Raw genomic sequence first — 18676 nt, 5'->3', positions numbered from 1 at the left:
AAGGCATTTTGCAACTCATACCTGATCAAAATTGTAGAGTGTCTGGTAGTCCTTGGATTCAATGAGTTTCTTCGCTCTCTCCATCTCAACTTCCTTTAATCTGTAGTTTAGGTCTCCAAGCCATAATACAACACTGTAAAACATATGTACGGTGCCATATTTGTAATTGTATTTCCAATAATTAAAGGGGTTGTTCCATCTCTCATTGTCACCTCCTTTCCGCGCCACTTCCTGTGCTTGGTGTGGGCAGTACCTTCCACTTTGATAGTACAAGCAAGTGAACTTCTGCTGCCGTCACTTGCCTGTACTCTGCATTGCTTTAAGGTTCAATCTTTTTTATTGATGCATTTTGACAATAAAGCAATACAAACATTTGTGTGTCCTGGTCTGTCCAGGTACTCTGCATTCTGTTCTATTCTCTACTGCTGCGATGCTGAGCGACTGCCAGGTCGGGAGATGCTGTGCATGCTCCTGTGGTCCTGGCCAGCACAGGCAAGAATAAGGTAACAAAGACACTGCGAAAGCGCGACCACCGATGCAGTATTGCAACGGTGGCCATAACCCCTGACAACGAGCGATAAACAAAGGGAACCAAAAATTATGAATAGGGAGAGAAGAAAGCCATGGTGAAAATAACATGGATAGGGCAAGATTATTATTACACTAAAAAAAAACGAGTGAAAGCAACTTAGCGAGATGGGACAACCCCTTTAAGTGAAATGCACAATTCCTTAACTCTGCAAAATAAGGGCAAAATTAGTGTGATGCTCCAGTGACTAAGGACAGCGATGGCTAACCTCCGTCACTCCAGCTGTGGTGAAACTACAACTCCCAGCATTCTCCATTCATTTCTATGGAGTTCTGAGAACAGCCAAGCAAGTGTACATCTTGGAGTACCGGAGGTTAGTCATGACAGACTTTAAGGGCTCATTCAGACGGCCCTATGCTGTCCGCAAAAATGCGGATCCGTTTTTTATTTTTTTTCGGATTAGATGCTGTCCTATTCACTTCTATGGGGCCCTTTTCTTCCATTGCACGGCTCAGCTAAAAAAAATTAAACATGTCCTATACTTGTCAGTGAAAATCAGGACATGGCCCTATTGAAGTCTATGGATCTGCAAAAAAACTACATGCAATCAGTTTTTTTGCGGGCATGCTGAACTGTCCGCAGAAAAATGGATCCGCATTTTTGCGGACAGCATACGGCCGTCTGAATGAGCCCTTAGGATGTCAGATCTCTCACTTAAAGTTTAGTATTAACCACTGAAGACGTTGCAGGGGAGGCAAGGCAGACACCAATGCCCTGCATGCAGTGCCTCCTGACATCAGTGACTAATCTGTCACCAGTGTCCTCCCTATCCAACTGTCTACATGGACGCATAGCTGTGGTTCACCCGACTAAAGCACAGTCTCTCTTTTGTTGATCCGAGGCTCCGTTCCAGAGTTATGGGTTGTGCCAGAGTTCTTCAGTATAAAAGTACTAAACGAGACTTACACTAGTCAAATCATTCAGTAGTCTATTAGAAATTAGATGCATAAGGGCTAAACCTGAAGTATCCAGCCATTTGCACTATAATGTCTCTCATTTACTGGTAGTATTTCTTTTCAAGTTCACTTTGCATATAAATTCCTGTATGGATGGAGGTTTTTCATCGCTGGACAATTACTTTTTGAGCCATATAGGGCAGCCTAGCTGTGGCTATCTTTTCCCATTCACATATCCCAAGTTCTGCTTCTAGCCAAGAATGCATAAAGGGGGTGTTAACTCACTGTATACAGAATTAATGAGTCTGACCACGTCCTTCCAGGATCTTTCTAATTTGGGGCAATTCCAAAACATATACAAGATACCTGCAGGATGCTATTTAGCCGTTTTGATTGACAGGGCCAGGCAGTGGCAAAGCAGCCATGGAAGGACTGGCTGCAGAAAGAATCGGGGCATGGGTGCAACAACAGCAATGGTGAAGCCTCATTGCACCAAAGGCCTAATGCGCATATTAAGAAACAGTATAACTTGGAAACTGAGCCTCAGATCAACAGCGCGTTAATCAGGTGAACCACAGCTATGTGTCTATGCAGACAGCTGGATAGAGAGGTCACTGGTGACAGATCCCTTTAAAAAAACTATGCGCTAAAACCTTATTCAACCCCTTTTACAGAATGTGAGGCAACGGTGTTGGGGTACAGTAACACTACAGCACAAGCTGCCATTTGCAGACATTTGCTCGGGTAACCCGTGTATCTGCTAGCCATGGTGTCACACATAGCAGCTGTGGTGCCGTAATGTCCTGCACAGAAAACACTTGCGTGCTTATATCGCTATTTGCTGTCATTTTGACTTTTCAGTGACACCTACGCGCTACTCCTCAGTGACTACCACATTTAATAGTGCTATTATACATCTGTGTCAGAGCCGTGCTTACTACAGATATTTTACCGCCAATTAATGGACTGCACTGTACTTTCAAAGGTTTCAAGTTGCAGTCAGAGGTGCGGTCTGACAATGCACAGGCAGTGTGGCTCGGCCGTACATGTCATAGTGCACTAAGTGAACCTTTTAGGTACTAGAGCAGGCCACTAATTTAATAATTAATATTAACCAGCCAAATAATTTTACCATTAAAAATAACCATTTTGTCTAATCAAATATGATTGGTTCCAACTGCTCAACCAGTCAGAACACAGTTTTAAATTTTTGCTGTAATAACTAAACACCACCACTAGAAGTAAAGTTATGAGTGGGAGACGTACTCATGCTTGTGAATAGTCAGTGGGGGAAGTGTTGGGTCCACCTGCGGAAATTGCATCCTGGAGCAGATGTCTCTGAAGTCCTGGTTCCTCCTCTCATATTCATCAACATGAGCAGCCAGATGGGAGTTAACAACACAAATGTGAGTGTTATGGAAGCGGAAACGAACTGCCACACCTCCTTTGTTACCCTGCAGGGGGAGCCACAGAAAACAGATTGAGGCAAATGATTAAAGAGGCCCTGCCAGCATGATTAACCCTACTAAACCAGGATAGTGGTTGGGCTGATCATGCTGATAAAAATGATATATTTCTTTCTTTTATGTGTATCACTAATGCAGAGAAATTACTTTTAAGGCTACTTTCACACTAGCGTTGTTTGAATCCGGCGTTCAATTCCGTCACCGGAACTGCCCGCCGGATCCGGAAAAACGTGTGAAAACGGATTACATTTGAATCCTGATCAGGATTTTGATCACAATGAAAAAATGCATTGGAAAAAACAGATCCGCCATTTATGGACTAACTTTTTTTCACATTTTTCGGGTTTAACATGCCGGATCCGGTTTGACGGAACACACGGCGCCGGATTCGGCATTAAAGCAAGTCAATGGGAAAGGCCGGCGATCAGTCAAAGTGTTCCGGATTTTTGGCCGGAGGTAAAAATACAGCATGCTACGGTTTTCTGAAAAGCCTGATCAGTCAAAAAGACTGAACTGAAGACATCCTGATGCATCCTGAATGGATTTCTCTCCATTCCGAATGCATGCATCCAGTTCTTTTCCGGATTTGAGCCCCTAGGACGGAACTCGGTGCCGGAAAAGAAAAACGCTAGTGTGAAAGTACCCTTAGCCTCTTGCACACGGCCGTTATGCGGCCATTTCATGCATTGGGGACAGTAATTTGTGGTCCCCAATACACGGGCACCATCCGTGCAGCTACCGTACCAGATCCAGACCCATTTCACTTGATCAGTCCGAACTGTAAAAAAATAGAACAAGTTCAACTTTTTTGTGGTGCGAAGGCACGGACAGAAACACCACGGAAGCACTCCGTAGTGTTTCCGTGGGGTTCCATACCTCCGATCCACAGCTCCGGATTGCGGACCCATTCAAGTGAATGGGTCCACATCCGTGATGTGGGGAGCACACGGCCGGTGCCCGCATTTTGCGGACCTACTGTTTGCAGTCCGCAATACGGGCCATGGCCGAGTGCATGAGGCTTTACATTTTATTTATTTTTATATATATATATATATATATATATATATATATATATATATATATATATATATATATATACACACACACACACACACATACACACACACACACACACTGAACAAAAATATAAACGCAACACTTTTGGTTTTGGTCCCATTTTGCATGAGCTGAACTCAAAGATCTGAAACATTTTCTACATACACACAAGACCCATTACTCTCAAATATTGTTCACAAATCTGTCTAAATCTGTGTTAGTGAGCACTTCTCCTTTGCCAAGATAATCCATCCCGCCTCACAGGTTTGGCATATCAAGGTACTGATTAGACAGCATGATTATTGCACAGGTGTGCCTTAGACTGCCCACAATAAAAGGCCACTCTGAAATGTGCAGTTTGATCACAGAGCACAATGCCACAGATGTCGCAACGTTTGAGGGAGCGTGCAATTGGCATGCTGACTGCAGGAATTTCTACCAGAGCTGTTGCCCGTGCAATGAATGTTCATTTCTCTACCATAAGCCGTCTCCAAAGGTGTTTCAGAGAATTTGGCAGTACATTCAACCGGCCTCACAACCGCAGACCAAGTGTAACCACACCAGCCCAGGACCTCCACATCCAGCATGTTCACCTCCATGATCGTCTGAGATCAGCCATCCGGACAGCTGCAGCAACAATCAGTTTGCATAGCCAAATAATTTCTGCACAAACTATCAGAAACAGTCTCAGGGAAGCTCATCTGCATGCTCGTCATGCTCGTCGTCCTCATCGGGGTCTGGACTTGACTGCAGTTCATCGTCGTAACCGACTTGAGTGGGCAAATGCTCACATTCGATGGCGTCTAGCACGTTGGAGAGGAGTTCGGTTCACGGATGAGTCCCGGTTTTCACTGGTCAGGGCAGATGGCAGACAGAGTGTGTGGCGTCGTGTGGGTGAGCGGTTTGCTGACGTCAACGTTGTGGATTGAGTGGCCCATGGTGGCGGTGGGGTTATGGTATGGGCAGGCATATGTTATGGACAACAAACACAGGTGCATTTTATTGATGGCATTTTGAATGCAGAGATACCGTGACGAGATCCTGAGGCCCATTGTTGTGCCATTCATCCACAACCATCACCGCATGTTGCAGCATGATAATGCACGGCTCCATATTGCAAGGATCTGTACACCATTCCTGGAAGCTGAAAACATCCCAGTTCTTGCATGGCCAACATACTCACCGGACATGTCACCCATTGAGCATGTTTGGGATGCTCTGGATCGGCGTATACGACAGCGTGTTCCAGTTCCTGCCAATATTCTGCAACTTCGAACAACTATTGAAGAGGAGAGGACCAACATTCCACAGGCCACAATCAACAACCTGATCAACTCTATGCGACGGAGATGTGTTGCACTGTGTGAGGCAAATGGTGGCCACACCAGATACTGACTGGTTTTCTGACTCCCCTCCCCAGTAAGGCAAAACTGTGCACATTTCAGAGTGGCCTTTTATTGTGGGCAGTCTAAGGCACACCTGTGCAATATTTATGCTGTCTAATCAGCACCTTGATATGCCACATCTGTGAGGTGGGATGGATTATCTCGGCAAAGGAGAAGTGCTCACTAACACAGATTTAGACAGATTTGTGAAAAACATTTGAGTAATGGGTCTTTTGTGTATGTAGAAAATGTTTCAGATCTGAGTTCAGCTCATGCAAAATGGGAGCAAAACTGAAAGTGTTGCGTTTATATTTTTGTTCAGTGTGTGTGTGTGTGTGTGTGTGTGTGTGTGTGTATATATATATATATATATATATATATATATATATATGCGCAAATTGCTTAGTTGGAGCACCGAGGGCCACACTGTAGCTATGTAATTCCCTCCCTGACATCTAATGGCCAGGCCAAGATATCTCATCCTGTCCCATCTTTTGCACCTGAGGAACGCAGATATATATATATATATATATATATATATATATAGAGCATAAAGATTTCTCTGCATTAGTAATAGCTATAAAATATTTTTCTTAAAGGGAAACTGTCATCAACTTTATGCTGCCCATACTAATGGCATTATAAAGTAGAGACAGGTGAGTTGATTTCAGCAGTCTGTCATTTAAAAGTAAGTAGTTGCTGAGAACCAACATCACAATCTTTGCAGACTAGGCCTGGAAAAGAGTCCCAGCAACCTGAGAAGAGTCATGGTTATTCTTGAATTCCTGCTCTCCTGCCCACCTGCTGATGACTGACAGTCTCCTACCTAGTTTTCTCCCTTTCTCTCTAGGAGAGAACTGCCAATCATCAGCAGATGGGTGAGGAGAGCAGGAGATTATGAATAACCAGGACTCTTCTCAAATATATTTGACTCTTTTCAAGGCCTGGGCTGCAATGATTATGATGCTGGTTCTCAGCAACCGCTTACTTTTAGCTCATGAGTAACACACCTCTGAAATCTGCATTTCTGTCACTATTATATGATGTCCCCAGTGAGGTCACCATAAAGTTGAAGACAGGTTCCTTTAACCTGATTAACCTGTCCAGGCAGTCTGCCTGATTAGTAAGTTTGATCATGCTGACAGGGCCACCTTAAACTAACAAACTTTATTTTGAATTTAAATAAAAAGGTGACATTACATTGCTACTGTGACTATATACGTGCAATTCTAAATAGGTTGTCCGGTTTGGACACTCCCTACAAATGTGACAGGTTCCCCAGATGTGCTGATCACACAGCCACTTGCCATCAGCAAACAGCATTTAGTAATGTAATAAAACATATACTGTGTGTTATGCCTGAAACTACTGCTATTATACTTTGTAATATAAGAGGATTTATAAGATTAAAATACAGATTTATGTATTTAAGACTTGCATATACAGCTGAAGGTCTGCTAGGGAAGCACCTGCTCTATGGTATAATCCCAATACTGAAACAAGAAAAACCCCTACTTTCCATCCGCTATAAACTCACCATCCTTCCCATTAATCCTGTGCCCACAGTCTCTGCTTCCACCTCCGAGACATGACCTGCCAGATCCTTCCTGACATACAGCAGCAGCATTATTCCAACAAGTCGGATCAACTTAATCTACAGAAACAATAAGGATTGGAAGGAACACATTGCTGTTAGGAACATTTCCAGATCATTCCCTTTCAGTTCTTATTTGTATTAGAAACACGCTATAAAACAGGGGACTGATTCTGGACGTTAGAGAGCCAGGCATCCCTCGACTGGTCTGTTTTAGCAAATACTTTCCATAAAATAACTATTTTGTGGCATCTTTTCTTAGAACTCTTTTTTGTCCCATTTCTCACTCATTCCACTTAAATATGTATGAATAATTTTATTTAGATGTGGGTGTGTAGCAGTGGTACAGTATCAGACTGTACAGGGACACACCCATTTAAGAATGGGAATGGCATTCAACCCATTTTTTTTATTTATTAATAAACATTCAGGATCCATAGTAGAGGAACAGCACAACACATAGTTATGAGAAAATATGAATGGGAGCTGAGCTGCAGTAATCCGCATGTTGGCAGCACAGTGGATGGAGCCGTTTGCTTCCCCCAGTGTTATTTGTGGTGCACGCAGCTGATCGGGGGGGGGGGGGGGTCGATCCCCTACCGATCAGATATCGATGAGGTATCCTAAGGATAGGTCATCAATATCTAGAGCTCGGACATCCTCTTTAACCATTGCAACAAATAAAAATGGCAGAATGCACTTGGCACAGCTCACTAGACACATTCCTTTCCCTTATGCAACTGAAAGTCTGGCACACCCCACTAATTTACATAAAACTGGGTCACATCTTCTTGAATTTTGAGATGCCACTTAACCAACCTTTTTCTCTCAACACTTTTAAAAACAATGTACTGTAGATAAACTAACACACACACACATACTAATTATATATATATATATATATATATATATATATATATATATAATTTCTTGTACCTTTGCATATTTGGCTCCTGGGTGTAGCCCCTCGGAAACTGCTTTAAACCATTCTTCTTCTTTGGGTGTATCATTGAAGAAAAATGCTTCCTTGCTTAAGTCAAGCTCTTGAAATCTGGGAGGGAAAGGAAGCTTTGACTTTCATATTACAAAAACAATTACAGTTAAAGACTAGCATGCAGAGATTACACAGAGAAAGGGTGTGTACTGTCAGACAATGAACAAATGGTTAAATTAAGAGTTCATGTTTTTTTTATGTTCATGTCGCATTCTACAGATATTGAAAGAAGATTTTGAAAAACTGAAGCAAATGGGTACATTTAGCCAGAGAAAGCTAACGGGATGACACCACTAGCAGAAGGTGATAGGGAGAGCTCACCTCCTCCCCCTCCCTGCACAGGTCACAGAGCATGTCTACCACACTGTTCCATAGCTGATGGAAAAGAAATCTCTGAACTGCTGTTCACAGCTCAGGTTAGATGTCTGCTCCCATAATCCCGGGCTACTTGAGAAACCTTGGCGTGGTGCCCGGGCTTAGACATGTTCTACACCGTAGGACATGTTGACTAATCTCTCAATTTTAAAATCAGTTTGAGGGTTTAGTGAGACTGCAGAGTGCACCTGTCTTTGTTAATTGTTTTGTTATATTGTTATATTAATTATGACATCCGCACTTGTTACCTTGTGTAGGATGTCTATTGTGGTACTTGTGGTTCGCCGCTGGCATCCTCCACCATATGCATTTTGCTGGGGATTGTTATTAGCAACGGGCCACAAGTGCAGGATTTGCTCCCCTATATATATGCACAACTGCATGTGGGTTTGAGCACCTCCTGCTAATGCCAACCTGTCTTCTTAGTCTGCTCCCATAATCACATACAGAAAATTAAAAAAATATACTATCAGAAAATAAAAAATATATTTTAATATAAAGTTTTAATTAGGAGATTAAGCTGCTTTGCATTTTATCATCGCTTTTAGAACTATCTGGTAGGTGCAACAAATAAATACAAGCTACATTAATCTCAAATCTATAACCTACTTATAGACTGATACAGGAGTCCAGGAAAGCTGAGTGACTACACTATCTCTCACTCAGACTATGTGCTCTGGTCCCCCTCCACCGCTGATGTCATCTTTCTGGCTGCAACGGTGACATTTGACACACACAGGTCACTATGCAGCTAATCTCTGTCCTGAGAAGTACATGGGACGTCGCTGCTGAAGTCAGTGATTGGCTGCAGAGGTGACCTATATGTTTTTGTATATATATTTTTGTTGAACTCAGACAATCCATTTAATCAAGTCTATAAGAAAGTCCAGATATAGGGTAGGACTAAACGGCATTTGTATTCATGCAACATAAGATGAAAATGTCACACTACTACATTGAACCTAATGATACTGAAAGTGGACACTGCCATCTGCAAGCTACTGCAAAAAGGACGGTCGGCAGAAACCAAACCTGCTGGATTTCTGTGCAACCACACTTACCATCATTAGGTACGACAGGCAGCACAACATTTACTATCTTAAAGGGGTTGTCCAGGTCTTTAAAATTAATGACCTATGTTCATGATAGGTCACCAATACCTGATTGTGGGGATCCAACTCATGGCCCCCCTGCTAATGCGGGCTCTTCCTAGAACAGCGACATCACATTCATGGGTCACAAGGTCTAGGCGCAGCTCAGTCCCATCGAATTGAATGTGGCTAAGCTGCAATACCAAGCACATTCAGATACCGACTAATGATAGAAATATACATATTTACATACCCAATACAATACACATCGGGGGGTTTGGGATCAATACTGAGCCAGGCTTGTAAATTCTCTTTTGGGGACTGCCCATTGACGTTGTATGTTCCAACAAAAAACCTGAGGATAAACATGTTTAAGATCTTGTTAAGTGTAGTACATCATATTTCTTATGATAGAGAAATATCTGTCTTTTAGGGTGAAACTTTCTGATTTAAATTTCTAATAAAATGTGCCCCCACCCCCCCAAGGCCTTGGGGACTGTGTCACTATCTGTAATGCATATTGAAGTCGATCGTTTTACATGGTCTCTGGCCATGGACGCTGGAATTAACACCAGAGGTAACAAATGTTCTATAAGACACTATACGATATACAGGGCACTTTGGAATTACTGGAGAACTATCAATGCTCATTTTCAGGGTTATTTGTATTGTCTGACAGAACTTTTTTTAATGTTACAGTACCTGAAGTCATGAATGGATGTGTAGGTTGGTTCTTTCTTCAAGAGTTCAGACTTAATTAAATTATCTCGGAGCCCAAATTTAGGAAAAGGTAGCATTCCTATTTTGTTAGTAGAGATCACATCTGCTGCTCGGACCATGTTGGTAATGTCAGATTTCGTTTTATGGAGTCTGTAAACAGAAAAGATAAAACCAGAGGGATAACATCAATTGGTAGAATTCAGACAACGAAATGTATGAAAACTAGTACAAATAAGGCTACTTTCACACTCGCTTTTTGGGCGGATCCGTCATGGATCTGCAAAAACAGATTTGTTACAATAATACAACCGCATGCATCCATCCTGAACGGATCCGTTTGTATTATCTGTAACATGTCATGAACTCCATTGAAAGTCAATGGGAGACTGATCTGTTTTCTATTGTGCCAGAGGAAACCGATCCGTCCCCATTGACTTACATTGTGTGCCAGGACGGATCCATTTGGCTCAGTTTCGTCAAGCGGACAGCAAAACACTGCAGGCAGCGGTTTGGTGTCCGCCTTCAAAGCGGAATGGAGACTGATCGCAGGCAAACTGATGCATTCTGAGCGGATCCTTTTTCATTCAGAATGCATTAGGGCAAAACTGATCCGTTTTGGACCACTTGTGAGAGCCCTGTAAACGGATCTCACAAACGGAAAGCCAAAACGCCAGTGTTAAAGTAGCCTAAGGGTGGGTTCACGTCACATTTTATGCCTCCATTTGACATATACGTTAGAGACAAAAAGGATACAAAAACACAGCACATTCTTGTACCCTGCAAAGTCCGGTAAAAAAAAAAAACCCATCCATTTTATGATTATTTTTTTTACAAAGAAACTCTATGGTGAATGGATGCCACTGTATGGCATCAGTCTGAGGTATACGCTAAACGTATGGGAAAAACCTGATGGGAACCCACCCTAAGAATAAAATTCTAGCTCTGATGAAGCCACAAGCACCATCAGACTGGCTTCTATTTTAGCTGATGCTCATTTCTTTCATGTAGAAAACCTAAGAGGTATTTGTGTGTACAAGACAAGCACATTCAAAAATAACTGGGGATTACAACGTCTTCCAGTCCATTCCTGTCCTACTGATCACAGAAACATCGAGGGACTACTCGACAAAGACTGTCATTAGATCGTGTCAAAATCCACTGGATCCAGAAAAGGGGTTTCCGTGGAAAAAATGCATTTAAAACGTCTCAGCATGATGAAGATAAATAAAAAAAAAGGTATAATTCATCTCAATTATCCCCGTCCTTCTCTACTTGTATTACCTGTTATATACACAGCTGCAGCAAACGCTCATTCATGGCTGATGGGTATTTTTCATCGCTGTGTAATCAGGGATGTACTGCGGACAATCAACAGGACTGAATGAGGGAGGAAAGATCATTCCTTCAGGTCCTATTACACCTCCAGATAATTGCTAAGATCATCGCTAACAAGCGTTCGTACGAAAATCTGGCAGTGTAATATTGCTGCTGATTACCCGATTACCTCATTCACTGGGTAATCAGAGTCTTTCAACATGTTTAAAAAATCATCCTTAGTCGGCGGCAGATCGTGCCGTGTAATCAGCACTCTGCTGCCGGCAAACAGCGATGGTATTAGTGATCGCTTGCTCCATACTGAGGAAGAGATTGCTGCATGTAATAGCAGAGGTCCTCTCCACTGACGAGCAGGCGATTGCCGGGAAGGAACGCTTCCCTCCAGACAATCGCCTGCCAAATCTGTAGGTGTAATAGGACCCTTCCTCATTTAGTTTGCATCGGCCTGTGTAATGAGGCCAGTGCATAAGAGCCCCGACGTACGAATATTATACCTCTCCCTGGTCACTCCATAGCTAAACTGCCGGTAATCTGGTTACATCAGCTCATGACTTAAGCCTGTTAGACAGAGCCTAACACAAACTACAATTTGTCAGTGGTACAAACAAGAACACTTGGCCTAAATGTATTCCATGTACGCCATGTGTTCTGGAATATTGTAAATCAATTTAAGGGTCTGTCTCACTTCAGCAAATGGCATTTATTATGTAGACAAAGTAATACAAGACACTTAGTAATGTATTATAATTGTCCATATTGCCTCCTTGGCTGGATTCATTTTATCATCACATTATACAGGAGTTACAACCACCACAGCACCACAAATACAAGGTGGCCAGGACGGGAGCTGCTGCACATGCATACTTATGCACACTCCCGCGGTCCCGGCCACCAGAGAGACACTTTTTCCTGTGGTGTGCAAGCACGACCACTGCTGCTGAATTGCAGGGTGGTCGTAACCCCTGGAATCAAGCAGTGTATAATGTAATTGAAAAATGAATCCACCCAGCAAAGGAGGCAATATGGACAATCACATTACATTAGTAAGTGCCTCGTATTAACTTTCTCTACATGATAAATGCCACTTGCTGAAGTGACATCGCAGTAGTCAGATGTACTATTGTTACCTGCTTTTACAAACCAAAGCGGTCTATAAAATATCTGATTGATAATCAATACAGTATTGAGACCCCATGTGCATCTGTACATTACCCTTTTTATTACACTGTATTCATGTGCAGTGATATGTGGCCACACGAAGAGCTGGTCATTTAAATATCAATCATCCCAGACTAGAAAGGTTTTACACCAATACACACCTTGTGTACTATGCTTTAGCATTTGTTTAACTAGGGTTTACCCTGAAGACCAGTGATCTGCAATGCAAATAATCTGTGAAGTCTGCCAGACTTCTAACTGTGGGTAACATTTGCTTTCCAGGACTGCAGGATTCCAGTGCTGAATATTGATCTGAAACTCACAACCTGCCTCACCTTTCAAGGTTTTATCCACATCCTCTACTCTAGTTCCTTATATCTATGTCTTTAAAGGGTTTCTACCACTAGATTTTGAGATTTTTCGCTGACTGACACTAGCGATCTGCTAGTGTCTGCACTACCTAATGGTGCTCTTGTATCACCTTTGTCTGCTGCCGTTAAGCTTAAAAACATACTTTTATTGATCTGCAAATGAGCCTCTAGGTGCTATGGGGGCGTCTTTTCAGCACCTAGAGGCTCCGTCCACTTACTATTTCTGCCGCCCACAGCGTCCCTCCAGCCCGCCCCGCTCCTCTTGATTGACAGCCAACCTCGCTCCATCTCGAATTCCAGCACCTGCGCCGTGCGCTTCTGTATTCGGCGCAGGCGCAGTGACTGTCGGACCGCAGTGAAGATGCCGGCGCAGGGAGCAGTCCGACAGTCACTGCGCCTGCGCCGAATACAGAAGCGAGGTTGGCTGTCAATCAAGAGGAGCGGGGCGGGCTGGAGAGACGCGGTGGGCGGCAGAAATAGTGAGTAGACGGAGCCTCTAGGTGCTGAAAAGACGCGCCCATAGCACCTAGAGGCTCATTTGCATATCAATAAAAGTATGTTTTTAAGCTTAACGGCAGCAGACAAAGGTGATACAAGAGCACCGTTAGGTAGTGCAGACACTAGCAGATCGCTAGTGTCAGTCAGCGAAAAATCTCAAAATCTAGTGGTAGAAACCCTTTAAGAAAAAAAAAAAACTGAGAAAGGTCAGGCCCCATCCTGACCAAACACATTTTCGTTTTAATTTAATTCATGCAGTATCGAAAGCTGAAATGTTTTTCGAATTTTATTTTTTATACCATTTTTATTTTAGTATTTTTTTTGCTTTTATAATTTATACCAGGGAAAATGTAAAAAAAATAGTTAAATACAGGGGATATAAAATATAGGGCAGGGGTACTCAAGTACTTTTTTAAAGGTCCACATACTCAAGTCTGCTGTAGGATGAAGGTCCGAATTGTAAAACAAAAAAATATATAAGGAGGGACAACACCATTGGCGTGTAGCGCTGCATTATTCTTTTTTTTTTTTTTACAATAATCCACACCTCCAAGACCACCTAATCTCCTTTCTGCCCAACAAACACTAAGAATATCCTTTCAGTGCACCCTTACAATAACGATGCCCCTTTAATGCCCCTCAGACAATATGATAGCCCTTTAGTGCTCCACAGAGTATGATACCCCTAAGAGCACCATCACAGCAGAGTGCCCCTGACACATTGCAATGCCTCCTTAGTTCTTCCCCACAGAGTATGAATACCCTAAGTGCCCCCTCACAGTAGTAATGCCCTCTTTGTGCCCCCTTCACAGTAATAATCCCAATTGTACCCCTTTCACAGTAATAATTCCCATTGTGCCCCTTTTACAGTAATAATCTCCTTTGTGTCCCCTTCGTAGTAATAATCCTCATTGTGCCTCCTTTACAGTAATAATGCCCCTTAATAGTAGTAATGCCGACTGTAGCCCCTTCAAAGTAGTAATGCCCACTGTACCTACTTCAAAGTAGTAATGCCCACTGTACCCCCTTCAAAGTAATAATGCCCATTGTGCCTCCTTCACATTTGCAATGCCCATTGTGCCTCCTTCACATTTGCAATGCCCATTGTGCCTCCTTCACAGTAGAAATGCCAATTGTGCCCCCTCAACAGTAGAAATGCCCATTGTGCCCCCTCAACAGTAGAAATGCCCATTGTGCCCCCTCTGTGTTAAAAAATAAAAAATAAACACAGTAACTACTCACCTTGTCCCGTTCCTGAAGCTCACAGTCCTCTCTCCCCTGCTGACAGAGATCGCTCTGCAGCACGGTGTGGGCGGAGCTTATGCAGATCTCTGTGCTACAGGCTCCACCCACAGAGGCCATCAGCACAATCCGTGCCTGCAGGTCGAATGGTGGAGCAGGGAGAAGTCTTCCTGCTTCACCATTCAGAGTGGGGCTGACCTGAAGAAGGAGAAGAGCGCAGGGAGCTGAGCGGTGAGTGACAGGACCCAGCTCCCTGCGCTCCAGCAATGAGCGCTTCCATCTGTATTGATGAAAGCGCTTATTGCTTCTGGACTCTGGCACCCCGAGAGATGGTACCCGGGTGCACACAGGGGTTCGGACAGCTGGCAACCGTGGTCCGGATTCGGACCGCGGTCCGCCAGTTGAGTACCCCTGATATATAATTTAGAGTTACTAGGGGTGGGGCTAGAAGCTGCAGTGGAGGCAAGTGGTGGTATATATATATTTTATTTATTTCTTTTACACTTTGTGCCCCTCATAAGCTCAGACAAAACCTTTGTGAGACATTTAACATTACATTACATTTTTAAATTGCTGATTTCTCCTGTAACTGGGGCTGACACATTAGCCCCAGTTACAGGGGAATTACAGCCTTGTACTGCAGAGCTGATCTGGGTCTGCTAAGACCTAGCAGCTCCTGCAGTAGTCCGGCGATCACAAGAATGCTAGGACCAGAGCAAGAAGCGGCACTGAACTGCCTCACTTTTTTGCACGATTTGACAAAGACAATGAGCAGCCTATCGTCAAATTAGCCCAGCAAGAGGCTCCATCATGTTCCCTGATGCTGAGAGCACATGACGTAGAATGGGCCTTAAGCCACATTAATCCCCACAAAGCAGCTGGCCCTGATGAAGTTCCTGGAAAGGTCCTAAAAAACGGTGCTAAACAGCTGAAAACAGTGTTTACCAGTATATTTAACAGCTCACTAGAGCAGGCCATTGTCCCCACTTCCCTGAAGTCCTCCACAATTGTCCCAATTCCAAAACAGGCAGGGGTGAAGACCTTAAGTGATTATCGCCCGGTGGCTCTCACTCCTATTGTTATGAAGTGCTTTGCACTTGTCCTCAGGCACATGAAGAGCAGGATCTGCACCTCCATGGACCAATACCAGTTTGCTTACAGAGCACATAGGTCGGCTGAGGATGCTGTTTCACTTGCCCTTCACACTGCACTGTCACACCTGGAGCAGAGAGACAGCTATGTGCGGATGCTGTTCATTGATTACAGCTCTGCCTTTAACACCATCCCTCCCAACAAGTTGGCAACGAAACTGAACAACTTGGGTTTCGGCTCAGACCTGTGCAACTGGATACTGGATTTTCTTACAAAAAGCACACAAAGCGTACGCATGGGCAAGCACTTCTCTTCATCCTTAACACTAAACACTGGGGTACCGCAAGGCTAAGTGTTGAGCCCTCTCCTTTACTCCCTCTTCACAAATGACTGCAAACCTATTCACAATACCAATACCATGATAAAATTTGCAGATGGCACGACCGTGATAGGCCTAATCTCCAACAATGATGAAACAGCCTATAGGAAAGAGGTTGAGAACCTAGAGAGATGGAGTAAGAACAACAACCTCATACTCAATACCAAGAAAACAAAGGAGCTGATTCTGGATTTTAGGAAGAAGAAGCGAAAGGGACACCATCCCATTAGCATAAATGTTGGAGACGTGGAGATAGTTCAAAGTTTCAGATTCTTGGGAGTTCATATTAGTCAGGACCTGTCATGGATAAAAAATGGCCTTCAGAGGCCGAGTCTGAAGAAAGCACAACTTCCTAAACAGCTGCCAGTCAATCTTTACAGATGCACCATAGAATCTGTTATCACATACTGCATTACAGTGTGGTCCTCCGGCTGCTCTTCAGAGGACAAGAAGACCCTCAAGAGCATCATCAGAATGGCTGGCAGAATCACTGGTACTCAGTTACCATCACTGGAGGACATCTTCACTGCACGTTGCAGCAACAGGGCAAAAATTATCTGCGGGGATCCAACTCCCCCCGGCCACAACCTTTTCACTAGGCATCTTAGAGCCCTACATGCCCGCACCACTAGGCTGAAGAACAGCTTTTACCCCAAAACAATCAATCAGTCTCCTAAACGCTCAGAGACTATTGCCCCTTCCAAGGATAGAAACTACCACAGACTGAAAGTGACCCCACGATGATCTCTTGTCTGAATCAGTTTGTATATATATTTAGAAATGTATAATATATAATAATTTAAATGTCAGTTCTTTGTTCCTCTGTCCATGGCATCTAGGATTGCTCCAAGTAACATTTCATTGTATTGTACAGTGACAATAAAGGCATCTTATCTATCTTAGGGTACTTTCACACTTGCATCAGAGAATTCCAGCAGGCAGTTCCGGCAATCCGGACGCATTTGTGAGATGGATCCGGATGCAGATCCGTCTCACAAATGCATTGCAATACCGGATCCATCTTTCCGGTTGTCATCTGCAAAAACGGATCTGGTATTTATTTTTTTCTCTTTTTTAAAGGTCTGCACAGACTGCAAAACCGGATCCGTTTTTCCGGAACACTTTGGGCATTAATGCATTTCAATGGAAATGAATGCCAGATCAGGATGGCAAGTGATCAGGATTTTTGGCTGGAGATAAAACTGCAGCATGCTGCGGTATTTTCTCCAGCCAAAAAACGTAAGAGGGACTGAACTGATGCATCCTGAACGGATTGCTCTCCATTCAGAATGCATTAGGATAAGACTGATCCCTAGGACAGAACTCAATACTGGAAAAGAATAACACTAGTGTGAAAGTACCCTTCTCTCATCATCTGTATGCACAGTGATGGGGAAGGCAGGGGCTGTAAGAACTGTCTCAGCTTTCCCTGTGCAGCGCCCGCTCTCACTGACGTGCCATCGTGCAGCTGCAGAGATAAATGCAGACTGCCCGTATGTTCATAGTCTTAACTTTTTAAAGAAGAAGCAATTGATAAACATCAAAAAGGAGGCAAACGTTGCTTGAGTGAAGTTTCAGCAGCATGTGTTTACACCAACCATAAAGTCTATACAACTAGTTCAGCAACTTTATCATTCTTTGCATGTTTTGAATCAATCCTGAGTAAACCAACATGAACCTCGACAGACAGGGAGGCAGTTATTTCTTCCTGTATAACTGTACACTGAGCCGGCAAGGAATGCCTGAGGAGTTCAGCTCTGAAGAAAGTGATTGTTAATGCAGTGTTGCGCTATCAATAATTGCACAAAATAAGTAATGTACTAAATATGCAAAAAAATGTATAAATCCAAAAATGTCCTTTACCTGGGTAGAGAGTGCGGAGAGCGTGAAGGGTCTTGTTTCTGGGAAGTCCTTAGCCACTGCCCATTCTGCTGGAGGTGTTCAGTGCTGTGCTCTGTGAAGGAACAGAAAGGCCTTGAATGTGCAATGAACATGATGCCCTGCAGGCCAGACTGGCACTGAAGGAAACCCTCACAGCCACATCACCCACCCCTTTCTTATTTGCATGAAGCAGCAATAAACAAAAGGCGTCAGGTTCACCAGACAGCCCCACCTATGGAAGTTCATTTCCTGCTAATGTGATTACAGACTGATCAATTATTGGGATACTGATTGGCTGTCTTCTATGGAGGAAATTAAAGGGGTTATCCGGAAGAAGATAATTATGATTTATCATCATTATCACATTAGCAGGGGTCAGAGTCCCGGCTCAGCTGATACAGGGAGCGCTGTGCTCACCGGGACTCTGGTGAACAATGCAGGCTGTTGGCAGCTTTCTAAGGACAGTGCCGTACATCGTGTAGTGGCAGCGTTTGGTATTTCAGCTCAGTCTCATTGATTAGGCCATGTGACCGATGTACAGTGATGTCACTAGC

At 43.5% G+C, this 18676-nt stretch overlaps 1 protein-coding gene across 1 annotated transcript in view; it reads right to left on the bottom strand.

The window, feature by feature from the left end:
- The window catches only part of INPP5B (inositol polyphosphate-5-phosphatase B), a 151355-nt gene that overhangs the window by 35609 nt on the left and 97070 nt on the right, over positions 1 to 18676 (bottom strand). The window contains exons 8-14 of the mRNA XM_040424442.1: positions 18105 to 18195; positions 10149 to 10316; positions 9700 to 9801; positions 7923 to 8037; positions 6930 to 7046; positions 2752 to 2939; positions 22 to 133 (exon numbers count right to left, since the gene is read on the bottom strand). Coding sequence (XP_040280376.1) covers positions 22 to 133; positions 2752 to 2939; positions 6930 to 7046; positions 7923 to 8037; positions 9700 to 9801; positions 10149 to 10316; positions 18105 to 18195 — 893 coding nt within the window. The remainder of the gene's footprint in view (positions 1 to 21; positions 134 to 2751; positions 2940 to 6929; positions 7047 to 7922; positions 8038 to 9699; positions 9802 to 10148; positions 10317 to 18104; positions 18196 to 18676) is intronic.

The sequence above is a fragment of the Bufo bufo genome, chromosome 3 (genome assembly GCF_905171765.1).
Source record: "Bufo bufo chromosome 3, aBufBuf1.1, whole genome shotgun sequence".
NCBI lineage: Eukaryota > Metazoa > Chordata > Amphibia > Anura > Bufonidae > Bufo > Bufo bufo.
The sequence above is the reverse complement of the archived record's forward strand: the minus strand, read 5'-3'. Positions and strand labels throughout refer to the sequence as shown.